The 21,817-nt window shown below is 43.0% G+C and overlaps 1 protein-coding gene across 1 annotated transcript in view; it reads right to left on the reverse strand.

Annotated features, from left to right (window-relative positions):
- Positions 1 to 12,527, reverse strand: part of BEND4 (BEN domain containing 4) — a 37,256-nt gene extending 24,729 nt beyond the window's left edge. Inside the window, exons 1-2 of the mRNA XM_025211412.1 lie at positions 12,450 to 12,527; positions 9,468 to 10,034 (exon numbers count right to left, since the gene is read on the reverse strand). Of these exons, the coding sequence (XP_025067197.1) occupies positions 9,468 to 10,026 (559 nt within the window). The 5' untranslated portion in view covers positions 10,027 to 10,034; positions 12,450 to 12,527. The remainder of the gene's footprint in view (positions 1 to 9,467; positions 10,035 to 12,449) is intronic.
- Between the last annotated feature and the right edge of the window lie 9,290 nt (positions 12,528 to 21,817).

Raw genomic sequence — 21,817 nt, forward strand, 5'->3', positions numbered from 1 at the left:
CCTTTTGCCCAGAGTGAGCTGTGCCCGCAAACTGAGCAAGCAGCAGCAGGGCATAGCCCCCGCTCCCAGCACTGTCACACACCCCTCCCCGAGTCCCATGCCCCCAACCCTGGCTGGACAGCTTGACCCAGGCCCAGGCCCAGCCCCAATCTGTCCCTCCCCATGCCCCTTCTCACCCCCCTCCACAACAGACTTACCAGCTGGAGGCAGCTGTGTCCAGTGTGGTGAGGACTGCTGCTTGTTTAGTCTATGGCCAAATCTCCGAAGCAGTGCTGAATCTTTGGATCTAATTCAGCCGAATCAAATCAGGACATTCATTTAAATCTCTGAATTGAATCAGTGTCCCTCCGAATCGGCCGAATCTGAAGCGAATACTTGCCACTTTGCACAGGCTTACTGCTCAGTAGCTGAAAAATACTGTGAAGTAGCCTATTGCAGCATGGACAATGATAATATACTACTGAGCGGTATTATTAGGCTACTGTTCAGTAGCATCATCTGGAAGATGTTCGCTGGCACTACTACATGGTAACTCCAGTTATTATGCATTTATTTAGTACTTGCTAATACCAGTACTAAATAAATGCATAGTAACATCTCATGTAGATGCACCCAATTACACTATATAGGTACACAACGACCATGCACACTTCATTGATGACTGCTGGTAAAGACCTGTACAACTATACTGACTGTGGCTAAAATATTTTAATTAAAAAGATCCATTTTAATCTCTTCTTCCATTCAGTTTGAATTGATATACAGTGCTATTGCCATTTCCTGCCTCACACCATATGGTACCATATACCTTTATTTATTGTAATCAGAACATCTATAATGCCTTCATTCAGAGGAAAGAAACAAGAAGCTTCCTTATTCCCTCTTAAGATTTCAATTTTTATTTCGCAAGTTTCTGGTGACCTTGTTTGCTGGATGATGAGAGATTCTTCATTTTAAGTTCATTTTAGGGTATTTCTGAATTTAGACTTACTGTCAAAAAGCTGTGATGAACAATATTACACCTATTTAGAACATATATGGTAGTACTGATCTCTGATCATATAAATGGAGTCATTTTTCACCCTAATATTTGGGCAAGTTCTCTGTACAACATGGATTATATCATTTTTGTCTACTAGCTCATTTATTTCAATAACAAGCTGGAAGCTGGCAGGAGCTGCATGTGGCAGCTTGTGAAGAAAAGTGGTTGGAGTGCCCCGGGGTGATGAGAAGCCAGGGGTTACAGAAGAATAGGAGATAATGCTTTATCTCCTGGAATTCACGCTTTTCATGTCTAAGTGTCCTGACAATTTAGAATATTTTCAATTTGATAGGTGAATGAATAAGAAAACTACACCTTTCACTGCAAGCAACAAACAGAAGCTAATGTAGGTAAGCGGCCATCAATGGTTAGCTTGGCTGACATAAAGTGACAGTCAAATGCAATACACTACCAGGGGAGTGGTGGGGGAGGCCTGAATTACAGTCTCTGCTGCCAGGACTTTTTATGCCTCTTACATTAGACAGTCTTTGGTTAGCAAACAGATATAACTCTGGCAGTAGAGACTGGAGCCCAGGATCCCTTCACTCAGGGAGTTCTGTAACCTGTAACCTACAAACTCAGACTGCCCATGACTCTTGCACTCTTGGCTGCCTTGTGCCCCATCTTCAACAAAAAAGGTGGACAATGCTTTCATTTAGCTTATTCTATAGCCTGCTGGTTAAGGAACTTCCCTGCAAAGTACAGGAAATGGGTTCAGCTCAAGGGACAGTCCTAAAAAGAAAAGTGCACTTTCTATCCTTCCTGAAGATGGGCCGTGGGGTACCCAAGACTGTAAGTCATGAGGCCAGAAGGAGAACAAGCAAGAGGCAACCTGACTGTAGTCTACTGGAGGTCCTTGGACTCAAGTTTTTCCACTTTTTGGGTGAGTGCTCTAATTACTAGGAGGAGATTGGTTACATCACCATTAACCATCATGTCTGAACTGATTTCAGTGCTGTTAATGTAAGGATAGGACTTTTTTCACCTGTTGACAGAAGCTTCTCCAGAGACATAGGTGGAACTCCCAGATCTGAATCACAAAAGTGCTTAGGTGTGAATTAGAGGCCTAGGTATTCTACCTGAATTGCTTCTCAGTATGTGCAGATACCTATGAAACTCAGCAATCCAAAATAGAAGCAGCTAATGAATTTGTGGCTGCTGGTGCAGGGCCATTTTAAATAGCACTTTGGAGTACAGACACCAAAACTCTTCCCAAGTCTGTTAGGTATCCAGGGCCATTCCTAGGGGGGGAGCAAATTGGGGCGACCACCCCGGGCCCCATGCTTTGGGGGGCCCTGTGGGCGTTTTAATTAGAGCAGTTCCCAGAGAGCTGCTCTAATTAAAATGGCTCACTGTCACATGTTTTAAGCCCTGGCACATTTAAAAATGGCCACAGGACGCTTTATCTAAACCTCATGTATATAGGCAGCCAATAAGTCTAACGCTTTACAGGTTTTTCTCTAACTTGTGTGGCTTTTAGTCAAGGCTCTCTGATCACAAATTCCACAGAATTTGCCAGGATAAACCTAAAAACTGATGCATGAAGAAAATAAGGTTAATATGGCCCAGATCAGCTGAAGTAACTGTACTGCATATATTAAGAGGAGTAAGAGTTTGTATGATCAAAATAGATAGTTTTGGAAACTGCACAAGCATTCTGAAGTTGCAAAGCAAAGCAATACTGAAATGGCAGCTATTGCATGCAAATTCAAAAAGGCACTCTAGTATACTATTCCTTTCAAAACACTCATTGATTCTATTCAAGCTCTACTTACTAAAATAACTTCATCCTTTGAAGCTGTAAAGCAGAACAAGACCAGAGAGGATCAAGCTAAAATGCCAAGAGTATCAAGGATACTGGTTTTAGCCATGTTGGTCTACAAGCAGGGGCAGACAAAACTCTTGGGGTAGAAGTGATATCTTTTATTAGACTAACTAAATGAGTATCAAGTGAGAGTATCAAGGGAAACTGAGAAAGTATTTCAAAGTAACTACCAAGGGTTTAAAAACAGCAGCAATAAAATATTACTTTGTATACCATATATAGTTGCGAAGTCTATCCTACACACCCTTGTGCTACTGTCACATCATTACCATCCTTCTAATTGAATTCTTTAATTCACTTCCCGATACAGTAATAGTTGGAGAATTTTCTGTTGCTGAATCTAATTATTGGAGTGGGGAGAGAAGGAGGGGGTCATGTTAAATCCAGAGTTGTTCTTGGATCTGGGTAAATACAGTATATTTCTATGAAACGAATCCATTTAATTCTAGAATATTTCCTTCTGCTTTTATTTGGTGGTCTGCCTAAGACTGACTCTCTGGGGTACCATAAGCACGTCTACACAAGATGCTGACTGTGCAGTAGCCGAAAAATACTGCACAGTAGCATGTCACAGCATGGACAGTGCTAATATGCTGTATTATTAGGCTACTGTGCAGCAGCATCACTTAAAAAACGTTCGCCAGCACTACTGTGCAGTAACTCTGGTTACTGTACATTTATTTACTATTTGCTAATACATGTACTAAGTAAATGTGAAGTAATGATTGCACAGTGGTGTCTCATGTAGACGTGCCCACTATAAACTAAAAGGATACCACTAGACTGAGGGACTTGCAAAACTTGCATTGTAGGATCTAGGGGACAGGAAGAAAGGCATTAGTAGCAGAAGGTCTTAGTTCCTCCATCTCAATGGCCCAGGATTGTATAATTTTTTTCAGTAAAACTTCTAGCAAAGTAACAATTTCACTGCTCTCTCATGTCCCCAGAAAACACTTTGTTCTAGGATTCTTTTTGTGAGCAATGCAAATGGGGTTTTGTACAGTTGCAGTTAGAAATGTGCTGTAGGATCTATTTTTAGAATGCAAACTCTCATTGATTTTAAATGGGGCTTTGCATACCAAAAGGAGAAAATGCTAACTGTTTGAAAGAAGGGGGGAGAATGGTTCGCAGTCAGTTACAGAAAAGAAGGAACAGTCTGTTGCTTTTATCTTCTGTTTACATTTTGCCATCAGGAATGTCAAATCTTCAGTGCATGGGGAAAGTATTCCTTCCCTCTTGGACCTATTTTTGGTCTTTCCTTAGAGCAGGGGTGTCAAACTCATCCAGTCCTACAGGCTGGATGACTGGTTCAGGGCTGGTCTGAGGGCTAAACTGGAACCACAAACTGGCTGGAAAGGGTGCTGCATGCAGCATAGTCTTGCTCTGGCCACTCCAGACTGTGCTGCATGCAGTGTCTACTCCGGTCGCTAGAGTACCTGTAGCACAGCCCTACACATCCTTGGAGTGGCTGCTGCATACAGCACAGTCTCAGAATGGCCAGAGCAGCCACTATGTAAGGTGTGTAGGGCCATCCGGTGCACCCTGCATGGTGCCTGTGGGTCAACTCTGAGATCCATGGGCAGCAACTATGGGCTGGATCCCATGCCTTAAAGGCTAATAGAACTGCTTCAGTTCTGTGCAGCACTGAAAGAGAAAACCCCTTAGTCAAAAACTCACTTTTCCAATCGGCTGATAGGACCTAAGAACGGCCTCCCTCTACCAAAGAGGCCCCTAAATCCTCTTTTCGCCTGGATCTCTCTCATTACTTGCCATGGCATACAGACAGCCTGCAGAATTTTAAACAGAACAGAGGAAAGTTTTTGCACAGGGAGGGGAGATATTACATGTCAGACTGTGAAAAGAATTATTAAAATCTTAGGGTGAGTTTTTTTGGCACCCTCAGTAACCTTCTGAACCCTTTATCTGCAAATGCTTGTCAGCTCAGAGTGTTTTATGTCATGGAAAATGTAACTACTTTTTAGTGCTGGACTAGAATGTGTGACCAAAGTCAGGCCATGAGCCAGAACCACAGACATCCCCTTAGCTTGTTTTTTAAGCAGATTCACGCCTTGGTTATTTTGGAACCAGCTGGGGAGTTTTGGGTTCCATCCTAGACCCGTGTCCTAGCTAGGAGCAAGGCAACTGTGGCAAACACCTAAATCCTCAGATTTTCCTCACCTGCTGCCAGGTTGGCTGTGGACCTATATATATTATGCAGACAGCATCAAGTGCATTAGTTGAAGATAATCTACTGATAAATACATGACTTGCATTTGTGAAAATTCAGTCTGTATTTTTCAGTTGCTTTGAATATACCATTGAAGGGATATTATTTTATCTGTAGGGGTAGAGAGAATGACATTCAGGTGACTCCACTCTCCTTTAAAAATGAAACTAAGGGCAAATGGAATGACCCAGATAAATATAGACTGCTCAGCCAGACATCAATCTTGGGCACAATAATGGAAAAGCTGACAAAGAGATTCAACTGACAACGAATTAAAGGATAGGAATATAATTAATGCCAGTCAAAATGATTTTTGGAAAGTAGAGCTTGTCAAACAAACTTGATTTCATTCTTTGATGAGATTACAAGTTTGGTTGATAAAGGTAACTCCATGGATGTAATACAGACTAATGCAAAGCATTCAACTTACTACTAAGTGACATTTTGATTAAAAACATAGCAATATACACTATCAACAGAACATGTTATATAGATTAAGAATTGGCTAACAGGCAGATCTCAAATAAGGAATCAACATGAATGAGAATATTTTTAATGAGGTACTACTTAGACTGGTACTACCTCAATGGTACTTACTGTTTTTCTAGTGATCTGGAGGGAAATATATATCTCTGATAAGATTCATGGATGATGCAAAAATTAGTGGTAAATAATGAAGAGAACAGGGCAGCCAAAACACTCTGAATTGCTTAACCTGGGCCCAGTCAAACAAAATATATTTTACTTCAGCCAAATGCAAACTTATGTGTCTATGAAAAATGCATACAGAACGCAGCATATAGTTGCAGCTTTCTAGCCTAGAAAGTAGCAACAGTAAAAAGGACTTAGTCCAAATGATCAAGCAACTGAAGATAAGCTCCTATTAAGGCCATGTAGAGACGTTCAGTTTCTCCTGGGAGGGTCACACTGCTCTCCCAGGAGAAACCAAAAGTGTACAGGTGTTCAGAATTTTTCTCCTACAGCAGTAATCAGGGGCAGGCAAAGTCTGGACCGGCAGTAGACTCTATTTCCCAGCAGCCCCTGCTTGTGTGGCTGGGGCCAGTTTCCATGGATACCCCAGCAGCATCTGCGCTGGATAGTGCAGGGACGGGGTTTCCATGGAGATCAGCTCCTGCACTGCTGGCAGGCAGCAGCAGCACCAGCTTCTTCCTGGTGGGAGAAGTTGAGGGGGGGCTGTGCTGTAGGTGGGAGCAGAGCAGATTCAGCTACCGCCATCTGTCAGGGTGGGCAGCGGTGGCAGCAGTGGAACTGCTGGGAGGGGTGGCTATGGGGGGGCTACAGGGAATTTTGGAATGGCTACAGCCCCAAACCCCCTCCTAGTGTTTCCTCTGCTGACACGACGTGCAGCAGGGCAGGGAGCTGCTCCGGAGCTGGGCTTGGATCTTGTAGCAGTGACAGTGCACCCCAGGAAGGGGTGTGCAGGCAGTGGATCATGGCTCTGCCCCAGCTCTGGACCATGCTGGCACTGCTGCAAGGAGCCAGGGCAGAGCCGCAATCCGCTGGCTGCAGATCGCAGTTCTGCCCTGGCTCTGGACCATGTTATCACCACTGTGAGATCCCAGCCCTGCTGTGCGCTCTGCCAGAGCTGCTAGGTCCGGTCTCCATTGAAACCCTGGCCTTGCACTATTACAGTGCAGCTGCTGTTGGGGGCTGCTAGGAAGTGGAGTCCACTGCTGTCCGGAGCCACCATTTTGCCCACATCTGGCATACCTGGTGGCTTCGGGAGAAAAATAACCCAGGAACAACCAAGGTTAAATTGCTCCTGGGAGAGTTTCTCATAGGAGAGCAAATGTTCCCTTTGAAGAGAACTCGCAGCATAACCCTCCAATATCTCAGGGTCTTTTACTCCTCTCATCCCAAGAGACAATGTGTTGCTCAAGCTGGATTCTACTGCTCAATCCAAGCACAGAGCAGAACACTCCTCCTACACAATCCCCACATTGTGCTACAGGAAGACACAGGTTGATGATTCAGCTGCTAGAGGAAACATCTATAGAGAGAAATGTATTGTTTATTTATCTTGTCAGTGAAGAAATGCCTGGTACTAAACAGCATTTTTAATTGTGCGCAGCAAGACATCGTAAGAACCAATGGCTAGAAGCTGAAGCAAGACCTTCAAATTAGAAATCAGGCAAAACTTTTTAACAGTGGGAGTGATTAACCACTGGAACAACCTACTAAATGTTGGATTCTCCATCTTGTTAAGACTACAGATTAAGACTAGATGCCTTTCTGAAAGATAAGCTTTAGGCAAACAAGTTTTGCAAAACTTTTGTCAGAGAGGAGGTAGTGCAAAGAGAAGTTATTGAGTCTAACAGAGAAATTACTCAGTGAAAGTTAGTTGCCTATGATGTACAGGCTAGATCTGACTCCAATATTCTTTTGGTGTTCTATGAGACTATGATCTAACTCTGGGTACCACAGGATTTTACGTATCACTCTAATTGTTCCATGTGGGGTATGAAGTCATCGGTGGAATGAGTTGAAGAAATGTATATCTGCTCCTCATATTGCTTTTTATTCACATTTTGGATCTTCAAGTAGCTATTCAGATAACAGCTAGTGCCAAAAGACTTTTTTCATCTGTGCTTGAGTAGAAGGTTGGCAGTATTTTTTCTCAGATGCAGCCCCCACTTCAGTTATTCATGCCTTTCTCACCTCTTTTATTGATTACCGCCATGAACTTTGTGTGGGTCTCTGTTCAAAGAAGTCTCAAAAACAAGTATGTATTGTATAGTCTTTACTGTTTTCTATGTTATCAGTGGGACAATCCAAAGTATTGTACTATCACCTGTATCTAAAATCTAATGGGTTTAGAATCATAGCATCATAGAAACTAAGGGATGGAAGGGACCTCGAAAGATCATTGAGTCCAACTCCTGCGCTCTTGGCAGGAACACTGCTGAAATCAAATGATCCCAGCAAGGTGTCTGTCCAGTCTCCGCTTGAAGACTTCCAAAGTTAGGGACTGCACCACCCCCTTGGGAAGTCTATTCCAGATTCTGGTCACCCTTACTGTAAAGAAGTTCTTCTTTACTTCCAACCTGAAACCATCCATTTATCATTTATGGCCATTGCTCCTTGTCCTCTCCTGGGGCGTCCTAGTGAACAGTTTTTCTCCCAGCTCCCAATATTCACCCTTTACATACTTATAAATGGCCACCAAGTACCCCCTCAGTCTTCTCTTCCCCAGGCTGAGCAGTCCCAGATCCATTAGTCTTTCCTCATAAGGCTTAGGTTCAGAATACTTTACAAACCTTCTTTGTTCTCATTTGAGACCAGAGCTTAAACACCTTGGCTGCCTGCAGATGCTAAACAAACAAACAAACAAACAAACAAAAAACCCCACACTTTACCAGAAGAAGCAGTGCATTATAGATGCTGCAGAGCTGGGTTGAAGTATAGATCAGGCACTTCAGCAGAGCTTTTTGGCACTTTTAACTAAAGCTGATTCAAGCAGCTATCAGATAAAAGCACCAAAAAAGCCCCACTAAAGTGCCTAATCTTTACAGACGCTTCAGAGCTAGGTTGAAATAACGCACTACCTTTTCTGAGCATGTGTGGCGCTCAGTGCAGGAATGATCCGAGTTTAAAGTAAAGAGTTATTTTTTGGGTTTTTTTTTTAATGTCTGCAAGCAGCCCTTCAGTTCATCTCAACTTCTAATGGCTCCAGGTTTAAAAGGGTGTGGCGTTTCAGGAGTTTTTTTCAAAGTGAACAATATCCTCCACCTGTTTTATCTCCCGCTTCATCAGACACAGCTCAACCATGTTGACTGCCTCTCTTTTCCTCAGGTTTTACCTGGAGATGGGTGGAAAAATGTTCAAGCTTTTTGTTGATCTGAGAGACATTTTAGGAGGATGAAGCCATTATAAACATCATAGCCATCTTGTTAAAGGGATGGATATGTCTCCATCCTTTGCATAAGTGATTTTAAAGCAAAAAGGAAATACTCGTAGACTGACAATTTATATATAAATGCCATGTTAAATATGACATTTAAATATCAAAGAATGTGTTTTAAAGTATTATGACAACCTGCACATAATGCCTTCAGTGTCCCAAAATCAAGCAGACTGAGTTTTGACAATACATCTCATCCTGAATGTACAATCCTGAATGTACATTTATCAAGGTCTTGCGATTTTTATAAAACTGTATCTGTATTTTATTAGGGGAAGTTACAGGAGATTTGGGTAAAGGCTTTACGTTAGGCTGTCCCTCTGTTTGGGTGAATGCCAATGACACCACTTAATATATACTTTTAAAGTTAGCTTTAATACTACAATCTTGCTACCAAATATAACACACATTAAATTTGATATTAAGATGTAATGTTAAATGGCTTATTTACCTGGAATGCTCTCCAGTTTTCTCCGGAGTTCCTCATTTTCTTGTTGCAGTGAAATTACCTCCTGTTCTAGCTCTTGACATCGGGGACAGTACCCTTCCTCCTCCTCCTCCTCTTCCTCCTCTGGAAGTGTGGAAGATGATGGATGTCCATGGGATTCAGAGGTTGCTGGGGAGGTCCATCCACCTAAAGTGTGTACTGGAGAAGTTGAAAGTGGATCCACATCTGCCAAATGGCCAAAATCATTTACTGATGAGGTGTTTTGAGATGGAAAGCTCCCAGAAAGCAAATAGTTCTGGAGAGAATCAGTAAAAACCCTCAGAAAGGCTGAGGTTTGTTGTTTCTTTTGCATATACTGCATCTCTATGTCTAAATTGTCTGGTGTCTGACTATGGACAAGTTTCCCAAGCTGACACTGCTCTTGTCTTTCACTATAACTTGTGCTTTCCTGCTTTATGTAAGAAATCATGGACTGAGAGTGATTGCTGTCCATCAGTTTTCCACCGCAATTTAAAAGACTAAGAACCCGGCTGCATTGTTGGGCAAAGGCATCCAGAATCATACGACTCTCTGAAACAAAAGAAAAGATGAATCACAGCAACCTAACGCAAAAAGATATGCCAGGCAGTACCAGCTAGACTATCACGTACAAGAATTTACATGTAATATATGACATATTAAAATTATGACTTCCATTTTTAATACTGTTTTAACTCCAAGCTTTAAAACAATCCTTATTTTGCTTCTATTTTGAGAGTGCCCCTATGCCCTTGTGGTTAATCAGGACTGCATTGTGATGATAGTTGCTGCTCTGTACAGGGCTTTCAAAGGGAATTAAAACAAGCAAATGGGGAAGAAAACACACATTTGACTTTTTGTCACAAGTATAAGGTCAAACAAGTATTTTTCTTGAATCAAAATGTAAACCATTCGTAGACATTGTATGTTCTTGTTTCTAAGATTTCATGCTGTATTTTATTCTTGTACCCTGTGCCCTTCTTTTCCCCACCATAGCTTTCCTGAGGGTTTTCTTACTGCTCATGTCCTTGACCTGAACACTGGTGTACAGACAGTGGCACTTCATACAGACAGGTTTGCAGTACTGTGGTTAGACCTTGTGTCTTCTCTTCCTTCTAGTCTTGGCTTTGTGTATGCCCAGATTCCACTGACTGGAGAAAAATGAGTGCTGAAGGCTCTCTTTAAGGAAGATATGCTAACTTCCTACCTATACTGTTATCTCAAACAATAAGGGTTTTTTTTATTTATAGACCTCCTATAGCCAAATGCCTCTAGAGGCAGGTTCACCCTACCTCATTGCTGAGTTCCCTGCAGTGAAACACAGCATGCCTGCTCTGCTCACACTATCACCTGAAATGATTGCAATGTAGCATCTTTAGGGTGGTGCTGGTCACATGCCAGTTCCTTTTGGAGGGAAATGAGTTTATTGATGCATGCCCAGGATTGCACTAAGGTAGTACATTACGGCTATTTTAGAGGATATCATATGCAGAGTAGGCATAACCGTGTCCCCAGAACATGTCCTAGGTGTCTCACAAAACTGAATTGAACGGTGGGCCAAGATTATAAAAATGGCTAGTGACTGTGTGCGCTTGGCTTTCGACAGCTGAGTTTGACATAGCTTAAAGGGGCCTGAGTTTCAGAACGTGATGAGCACATGTACTTTTTGAAAATAAAGCCTTTTTTTAGGTATGCCATATTAGACACCCCAAATCACTAGCTGATTTGAAAATCTACCCTTAATTTTGAAACATATTCACATGACTGACAATACACAGATGGCAGGAAAAAAACAACCAACCAGCCAATGAAAGCAACAAGCAAACAAAAAACCCAAATCCTTCAAGATTGGGTTCTTTTGGATTCCTGAAGCTGCAAACAGTTGGAAAATCCACTTGCTGCTACTGAAATTAGCAAAACCATCCCTGAAGAGCATTTGAAACAACACTGCTTACAATGCTCACCCTACTATGGCACTTTGCTTAAGGTAAGAGGGTTCAAGCCACAAAATCCTGGCTCTGCCTGGGGGAAACTCCTCCTGATGCAGGAAGTGAGGATGACAGCTTCATGTGGTCTTCTGTAGAACCATGCCTAAGCCCTGGCATAAAGGATGTGGCAAGAGGTATGGTGGGAATCAGAGAAGCTGAAATCCATTCTGGGCAATGGTGCTAGCCAGAGATCATCAAGGGCAACCTACCAGGACTTAAGCCTAGAACTGGAAGGGTGCAAATTTGACTTAAAGCCTTAGCCTCTCTCCTCATGAACAGTGAGCTCCACACTGTACTGTTTAGAGAATTTTATTCTGCATTTGTTAAGCATTTAAACTAAACTACCTAGTAACTTTTTTCAACAGTCCCCTCTTTATTTAAAAAGGTAACAAGAACCTTCCATCACTAGCATTTTACAAAACCAGCCTTTTCAAAGTGTCATTATGTTCAGAAACAACTGCCTTCTCAAGAGGTTGAAAGTGCCATACATTCAGTAGTAGCACTACACTGAACCACAAACATGTTGTTTAATCTCTCACTGTGTGTGCATTATTTATACTCCTGAACCTTTTTAGACTTGCTAAAACTTTACTTATCTGTGGATGGCCCTTAGAGAATGATAAACTCAGAAATATGGAACAGCAAATACAACGTAGATATAAATCCCTAAATATATGCAAGTGATGTGAACTTAGTGACAGTATAACTTTCTAAATGTAACGTTCTGAGAAAGTGACATAAAATCAAGAAATTAAAGGAGCACTAAAACAACCTCAAGATGTGGTTTCTTTGCCTCATTTCTTCACTTCCAACATTTCTCTTCAAAAAAATATCAAAGGATGATATTGATTGGAATTTTGCAATCCTACTACACAGCAGTTTTTCATTCATTTTAATCCTATAATCCGATTCCAGACCTCAAGTCATATTTACTGTTTGCATTTTAATCATGGTCCCAATTGACAAAACAGTTACTCACTTTTTATATATCCTTATAGCAAGGGAACAAAATATGAATGAAACATCTGAAATGGGATTAAACCCTGTGCAAATAATGATGGCTTTCTCTGAAAGACAGGAAAAATATACTTTGAAATTTCAATTTTTTTGGAATACTAAACATTGGTTTCTGATACATTAAAAAATAATTCAAATATTTTATAAGATAAGGGCACTTTTGAAATTGTTCAGTATGACAATAGCTCCAACTATAGGAGATTTTGTATAAAGAAATAACTATACTGACAATTCTGAATTTGTTGTCCAATTTAGAAAACACCACAGCAGCAAACACTGAAAAATATTTGAATTTTTACCTAGTCTTCATAACAAAACAGATATTTTAAAATACTAGAACAATATATATGGTTCCTACTTAGGATGGAAAATGAACAGAAATCTGCCCATTTAGCACATATTTTAGCAATCACTATTTTAGCTTCTATGGACAGTATGTAATTAGAAATGCAAGCAGTGTGCAATGCCTCATCACTGAGAAATGAAGAAAAGTTGTTTTTATGTGAACACTATTGAATAATCACTGATCCATGGTTCTTAATTGATTTTATTTAATATATACATTTCCCTAAGAAAGGAGTGTTCTGCTGAAATGACAGTAAAAAGCTAAAGCCATATAAGCAGTTTACAAAAGTGTTATTCTGCTATTACTCTACCTCCATCATAATGCTTACCAACCATGCACAGGATCCAGGATTTCAAAAGAGGGGTTGTGGTAGCAGCAAACAATATTGCAGTGGGGTACTCTACCTCTTAAGGCAGTAGACCACACTATGGAGTAGCAGCTGGGGACTCTTTTTAAAGTTCCCAAATTAGGCAAAAACCTCTCTCACTCAGCACCCCTTCCCTTCCTCTCCATGCTTAGCAGCACCTGCCTCTTCTCCCATTCCCCCTCTCACTCTCTATACTTATACTTCTGGGCAAAGGAAGGGGTCAGATATCAATCTGCTGACACCACTATCCTGACTGCTCCTGCCCTGCTCCAGTCGGAAGCAAGGCTCAGATGGGAACAGAAGCAGTGATGGGCAGGGTCCCTTTCCCTAAGACTGCTCCTGAACTGGTGAGGAACACTTGAAAGACATAAAGGGAATTGCAAACCTGCCTACTGTTGCTGTCACCAGTTAAATCCAGTTTCCCTCACAGCCTGGATGGAGCAGGCCAAGAGCAGCTCTGGAGTTTCCCCCAAAGCCAGGGTCAGCAGAAGTGATGGGCAGGGGAAGGGAGTGATGGGCAGGGGAAGGGCAGTGATGGGCAGGGGAAGGGAGTGATGGAAGGGAAGGAGAAATGCTGCTGAGCATGGAGGGGAAGAAGGGGTACTAAGAGTGGAGAAGGGGGGGGGTCTTATCTGTTTTGGGGAGTCCCCAGTTGATGCTCCTGCAGTGTGGTTCAAAAGGGAGGTGTGACTGCACCAATGCACCCCCTTTGGTTCCACCCCTGAAACCATGTAATTCTGTTGTGCCAGACTCTTTGGTCTTTATTTTTGCAAAACTCCTGCAGACTCTAATGGAATTTTGCCCAGGTGAGGGTTTACAAGATAAGGCCCATATAATGCCAACAAACCACAATCAAAATGTTCACTGTTGCTAGCTACATTATTTCACTTGTGAGTGCAGGCAACTAGTGGATAATATCACACTGAAAATCAGAGCTGGTGCAATTCCTGGCTGTGTCAGTCATTTCTACATCTCATTTTCTTTCAAGCCAGATGGTTGGCTTTCCCCATGCCTGACCAAATAAAAGGCTTTAGTAAGAATGAGGTGTCTGAAACTTATCAGACAAGACAGTAGTTAGGCTGATGCATTGGAAAAAATTACCTGGAAGAGATGGCAGTTATATCTGCTCCCACTACTCATGAGATTTTCTCAGTATCAGGGTGTATGGTTTTATGATTAACATATTACACTGGAACTCAGCAGATGTGGACTCAGTTCTCAGCTCTACCACAGATTTTGTGGGCAATCTATGTGGGTAAGTAGGTTAGGATAAGATTTTCAAACCTCACCCTAGCCAGTTCCTCATCTGGCAGGGCACATTTATAACCCCCTTGAGGGAACTTTTCAAAATGCATCCACTTTGGGAAAGTCAGTGAAACCCTCTTGAGCAGGCGTCAGCAACCCCTAGCACATGTGGCAGAGTGTGGCATGCAAAGGCATTTTGCTTGGTATGCATGCTTTGGGGTGGATGGCAGGGAAGGGGCTAGGGCAGTACTGCCACAAGGATTGGGCTCCTCGTGGCTCCCCCAGCCAGTCCCCCCTGGCATACCAACATGTTACATGTTGAGGTTGGTGCATTTTTGGCGCTCTGCCCAAAAACATTGCTGACCCCTGCTCTTGAGCATACTCAGTGAAGAAACGATGGCGGCTGGCAGCCATGGTGCAAGTGACACTGAGGTTCAGGGGAGTAAACACTACATTAGCAACCAGGTTTGAGAATGTGTAGGACCTGGACCCAAAGAGGAGTGTTCTGTGAGAACTTTTGGTGAAGAGGGGCAGGGCCTGGCTGGCTGAAATGAACTGTCCTCTTAAAAAGGAAAAAAACCCACCAACTGATCAGGGCTTGGGACACTGCTGGCAGCAGGGAAACAAATCTGCCCAGTGTCCAGGAACTGAAAGAGGTTGAGGGGAATTTTAATAACTTTTCTCTTAACTAGAGAAGTATGCATCCTGCTGTAAGCGCCTACTGCAAAAAAAAAAAAAAAAAAAAAAGAAATACAGCACAACAGCACTGGATCCAGACAGAGGCTCCAGATGATGTGGATTCAATCTGTGCTGAAAGCAGTTTTCAGAGGTTGAACAGCCCCAGGAAGAGGGAAGTGGATTCTGCATAAGCCAGAGTTTCAGGCACAAGTGTCAAGAGCGGAGCAGTATTAAGGTTTGAAACAGAGTACAGGTGTCCAGGAGCAGCTCTTTTTTCCTTTTCCATTTCCCCTTTATGGACTCAGAATAAAAGTAGTTCTCAGGGACAGTACAAGCTGGTTTGCAGCTTATTCACCATGGAGGAGCAACTTAATGTGTGTGTATATATACTGTGAGTTTTAATGTTTCCATTGCAAGGTTTTTATTTACTGTTTGCTAGCCATTTTTCATTGTAGTAAAAAGATCATGTTGGACTTTCTTTTATTCACTATTAGTAACTCTGGAACATTTAATGCTAAATATCACACACTAGGTGCTGTTGGTTTTTATATATACATTCGTGAATCCAGAAGGGTTGTGCACTTAATATTGTAAAATCCTTATGTGTTCAATTCCTCTTAAGTTCCAATTGGACTTCATATCCCTTAGTGACTCTGAACCTCAGCCTTTATCTCTCTGTACTTCAATTTTCTTATGAAGATGATGAAAGTAATCCCCTTTCATTTTTCTTGGGTAGTTGGATTGCACCATCCTTGGGGCAGAGACTCTCTTGCAATTTATTTGCATAGTGACCAGTAAAACAGGGCTCTAGAGGAGGCTGAGGCTTCTAATTAATAACAATAAGCTATTTTTAGCTTGTTGATTAGCAGTATTATCCAGAAATTACATTTCCGCTAAGAGCTGCAGCGCATGGGCGAGTAGTGCCTCCTGAGTCTGGGGGATCTCCCAGCGGCTGATCACTGAGCCAGCAGTGAAAAAGTGCACTTCCAGTGGCACTTCTGGTTTTGTGGCTGGCGTTTCTAGGGGGTGCATGGCCGATCTCACGGGGTGCACGTGTACCCACGTGCACCCCCTGTGCATTGCCAGTGGCTGGCTGGGAATCTACATGGGCATATCAGATATGGGCCTTCCCATCATTGTCTACGATACTGACCAAGAGTCTTTTTTACCTCTCAGCTGGATTAATGCAAAAGGTCCTACACAAAGTAACTTTAAAAAATACTAAGAAACTATAGCAGATGAAGAGTTGCAGCTGTAAGCTCTTTTAATGTAGGGGGGCATAAAACAGCCATGAATCTGGGTCTCTGTGAAATTCAAATCTCTAATCCCTCTTTGGTTTTGGTCCTGGTCACTTTATAAATCTACTCCCTCCAAATGCATTGTTTTTGCTCTTGGTTAGGCTTACGCTGTTGACATAAGGATCATGATAGCCCTGCACTTTCAATGACAGCTCTTGCTTCCAGCAGTGTTGCTCGCTATTTCTGAGCCCTAGTCAGAGCAGGGATCAGGGAAGAGGGGGTGTGTGTTGAACACTGGAGAACTGGGTGGGCTGGGAGAACAGGCAATGTTACCTACTGCAGCATGGGCTCACCTGGGGACTGAAGGCTCCTACTGTGAGAAATGGGAACCAAGTCTCCTCATCAGCGCCCCACCCCGATGCTACTGCTGTAGCGGCTACAATAATAATTCTCTTACAGCTACTACCAAATTGTATGTGGAACAACACTTCAAAAGCACTAATTTGGCAGTGGCTGTGGAAAGGTTAACACAGTAGCTTCTGGACACACAGCAGAGGGAAGAGAGCAGGGCCAGTGCTAATAGCAGTGCCACAGCAAGGAAGTTTGGCGTCCCAGGCAAAGCCCACAATGGCAGCCTGCCCTTGCCCTGCGCACAGATCTGAGGGGATACATGCTCTTCCCATGCTTGCCCAGGAGTGCATGCAGTGGTGGGAGCCACCCTCCCCCCATCCCTGAGCCCCCCCCAGATGAGTTGCTTGCAGCTTTGTTCTGTGCCCTGCCCTGGTTGGCACCCCTTTGCTTTGGAGCCCAGGGCAGTCGCCCCGCTTGCCCCTCCCCTTGCTATGGCACTGGCTAACAGCTACTGGATGAGTCCATGCCAGGCACTGCCCCCTTCTACTACTCTAGCACCTTCCTGCCTCCATCCTGGCACCTCACTTCCCTTAGTCAACGCCTAGGGTTGATGCCCCAGTCACACTACTATTTGTTTCACTTCCTCTGTTGACAACTGCAAGATCTATCTACTCACTTGGGCTTTTACCGGAATAAGGGGGTATGCAACTTTCTTCTGTGACCTCTTATGCTGTTTGTTAATGTAAGTATATCCAAGGGTTATTAGTATACATTTTTTCACCTCTGGAAACAATCTGAATGGAACACCAGAAGATTATTCCTTTTACTGGGGAAACTGAGTCATATCCAGTGTTTAATACTGGGAACAAAACCCCCTGTTCTGTAATTAAAACAGTATCTGAGTGTTTTCTGGTACAACCTCCTGGTTCCAGTTCTTCATAGCTTTGTGAAACTTTCACCCAGCAGAATGGAACTGCTTTTGAGAGTTCTCTCCCCATGAGTAACTTTTTTCAAAATTTCGGAGGAAAACCACTTCAGGCACTATGTAAAGAATCATAGAAAGTTAGCACTGGCAGGGACATCAGGAGGTCATCTAGTCCCTCCCCCTGCTCAAAGTACGAGCATCTCCAACTAGATCATTTTAGCCAAAGCTTTGTCTAACCAGGTTTTGAAAACCTCCAAGGATGGAGCTTCCGCCACCTCTCTGAGTAACCTGTTCCAGTGTTCTGTTACCCTTGTAGTAAGAAAATTCTTCCTAATATGCAACCTAAACGACCCTTGCTGCAATTTGACAGAACAAGGAGCAACAGTCTCATCTGCCACCACTGAGAACAGTCTACCTCCACCCTCTTTCAAACCCCCCTTTTGGTAGTTGAAGGCTGCTATTAAGTCCCTTCTCAGTCTCCTCTTCTCTCAGCTAAATAAGCCCCATTCCCTCAGTCATAGGTGACTGGTGCCACCCGAGTCGCCTGAGTGCCCTAGCGGCCAGTCAGTGACCGGGGCGGGAAGGTCCCATTGCGGCCAATCTCGCTGACTAGGAAGCACAAGTTGTACTCCTGGAAGTGCCAGCAGCGCTTCAGCTGGTGCCTCCACCCCCCAGCCGGTGCTCGCAGTTGGGGCACCAGCTCTCCTGCCAGCCCCCCCTGCCTGTTGCCTAAGCAGGGAGTGCTGTATGTCAGGGGGTGCACATGTACTCCCATACACCGTATACATCACCACTGCCCTCAGCCTTTCCTCATAAGTTATGTCCCCCAGCCTCCTCTCCATTTTTGTCGCCCTCTGTTGGACTCTCTCCAATTTGTCCACATCCTTTCTGTAGTGGGGGGCCCAAAACTGAACACAGTACTCCATATGTGTCCTCACCAGTGCTGAATAGAGGGGAATAATCACTTCCTTTTACCTACTAGCAACACACCAACCAATGCATCCCAGTATGCCATTAGCTTTCTTTGGTAACAAGGGCATACTGTTGGCTCATATTCAGTTTATTGTCCACTGTAACCCCCAGGTCCTTTTCTACAGAGCTGCTGCCCAGCCAGTCAGCCCCCAGCCTGTACTGGAGTATGGGATTGTTCTGTACTAAGTGCAGGTTTTTGCACTTGTCTTTGTTGAACCTCATGAGATTTCTTTTGGCCCAGTCCTCCAATTTGTCTAGGTCACTCTCAATCCTAGCCCTACCCTCCAACCTATCTACTACTCCCCCCAGCTTGATGTCATCTGCAAACAAGAGAAACTACCTTCCCCATCAGAAAACAATTAAAATGAATGTTTTTTGAACAATGGAGATGGATGGGTAGGAGGAATGTTGAAATATGGTGCAGAAATACATGTGGACAAGGGGAAATACCTTTGAGAGTTCCAGGAACACTGTTGGGAACTCAACAGGATTCTAATTATGACTGGATTTGGCACTCTGGAATGCTAGATGCACCGTGACCCTGATCTCCATAATGACACAGGGAACCCCTCTTTTGTCTTCAGGCAGATTTGGTAAGAAGGGGACCTTCTTTCTCCCTAGGAGCAGTAGTAGGGCTTCCCCTTCTTCAGAAACAGGAGAAATGACAGTAGAATCCCTACTCCTGGGAAAAGCAGGTCTCCCCAGTACTTATCTAGCAGCCAGAGCATCAGTCAGGCCAATGACACACTTCTAACACAGAAGTCAAATCTACACCAGAAAAGATATGTACCTCACATACTCTCACTCTGAGAACAACGTTTTTCCAAGTCTAGATATGACTACTATATGCAGTCCTTTTCTGGAATGGCACTGGCACTCCAAATCACACTCCAGAGAAGTAGATCTAGGAGTAAAAACTACGCAGAAAGATATAGAGCAACTTACACCATTAAGAGCTATTGTTTTAGGATATCTTCAGACCACAGCAAAAATCACAGAATTAGTTATACTCAGTTTGTTTTTAAGATTTTCTTCATAGCCATAAGAACATAGTTTTTTCCCCTTCTTTTAAAATGAAATTTAGGATTCAGGATCATGAAGTCACAAGCACAGGCCTCTAAGTGACTGTATCTGGCACATTCTGGTACCCATGATAAACAGCATTTTCTCTCTGCACAGGTGTATTATGCAGGGTTCTTTCTTCTTAGTTCATAAAGCATGCAACTAGGGGAGGGCGTGTCTGGCTCGCCTGTGGGGTAAACTTAGCTGTACAATGAAAAGCATAGGGCAGATGCACAAGTGATGATGATGCAAGAGCTCAATAGCATTTAACCGCGCAGGCAACATTCTCTGAACTCATTTTTTATATGGAGCTAAGTCTATGGCAAATCCTTGAAGCAGATCTCTAACTACCAGTATGATTTAGAAACACAAGGAAGTTCAAACTCTAACTTATCAAAGCTTAGGACTCCTGCCTAGGAGGCTTTGTGGTAAAAATAAGGCCGCAAACATTATTTTAGAAGATATTTAACTGTCTAGTAAGAGTAACCCACTTCTGTAAAGAACTCCTGTACCCCCATGTTTACTGTGTTCCCCAAGATGCTAAAATACTATTCAATTATTTAAAAATTAAAGATAGTTTCAAAAAAGAAAGTATGATTTAATGCCAGGGATCACAGGGTTCATCATAAAAAGCAGTGAATGTGTAGTAGAAGCCCATATATGAGACAGAAAATTAAGCCCTTTTTTGTAACATGCTGCAATTATTTGGAGAGAGATGACGGAAGTAGCAGCATACTAGATGAATTAGGGAGAAAATGTGCATTAAAACATTGAAATATATTCTATTAACTTGCACATTTCCCTGTTTAGTAAAGAAATGTCATCACATTTGTTACAAAGGCAAACAGCAACATACCAAAACAGGATACAATTTTTCTAAATAAATAAATCAATGATGTGTCAAAAATTAACAGATGAGTTAATATACCCGATGTTATCAAAACCAGATGGTGCTTTCTAATATTCATCCTGTTCAGTCAAACCCTGAATATTTTCTGGACCATCAATATATAAAATAGGATGCTGCTATTTGTGATGGCAAACAAAAGCAATCATGCCTGCCAAGCACATACTATAACAGGCAGCATTTCAGCTCTGCTAGACAGAAAGTAATTAGAATGCTTTTAATGTCCAAAAGAATGATGCTGATAGGCTGCCACAGATGTGTAGATTTATGAATATTTATATGGTGGTTTATAGCTGACACTTTTATCAGTTGAAGAAGATAAAATATCTGCCTGACTCAAAAGCTTGACAGTCAGGTTAATAAAATCTCATTAAAGAGAATGACCTATGCAATTATATAGGATTTATTGTAATTCATTTTTGATTGTACTCTGCTTAAAGATGCAATTTCCCATTTCCTGATGCCAAATTTAGGTTGCATATCAAGATCTACGTGGGTTTTAACTCCTAGCCATGACTAGAAGAAAGATATGCATTTAACATCTTGGTATGTTATACCTTTAGTGGGAGAAAAAAAACAACAATATTTTGATCTTCTGTTCTGCTCGACATTTTATGAAAACACTGCAAGGAAGCAGGAAATCTATTTTTTTTAAATCACGAGCCACAGAACAACAACCTGTCCCTTCTCATCTGTTTTCTCTGACATCTAGCTCAAGATGCAAGGAAGGCGATTCTCCTGCTAGGATTAGCAGATTGCACTGGATTGAGCCAGGGGTGCCCTGGGCACCCAGAGCTTTCTGCCCCAGCCCTTCTGCCTTCCTTCCTTGTGATTAGGCATGGAAGTGGGAATTGGAGGCTGGCACTTCACTGAGAAGTCACGATCAGGTTTCCAGCCGGCCCTGACCAAGGGGGGAGGTAAAAAAAGAGAAAAGAGGCAGCGGCTCTGTGTAATGCCGGTTGTGTTAGAAAACGAATCCCTCAGACGGCTAAAGGGTTTAGGGCGTGAAATATGTTCCTGGATGCCAGAAATCAGCGAGGGGAACTGCCCCTGCTTCCTCGCAGGAGAGCCAGGGCTCTATCCCCCGGCCGGGCCCCGGCACCAACTTAACCGGGGCGGGCGAGCGCGGGAACTTCAGTCATTAAGCGACACATAACGACGCCTGGAAGCGGCGGAGGCGCCCGCCACCCCCCGCCGCGGGCAGAGCGGAGCCCGGAGGAGGCTGCGGGGGGCCGCGGC

This window comes from Alligator sinensis, unplaced genomic scaffold (genome assembly GCF_000455745.1).
Source record: "Alligator sinensis unplaced genomic scaffold, ASM45574v1 scaffold58_2, whole genome shotgun sequence".
Lineage (NCBI taxonomy): Eukaryota > Metazoa > Chordata > Crocodylia > Alligatoridae > Alligator > Alligator sinensis.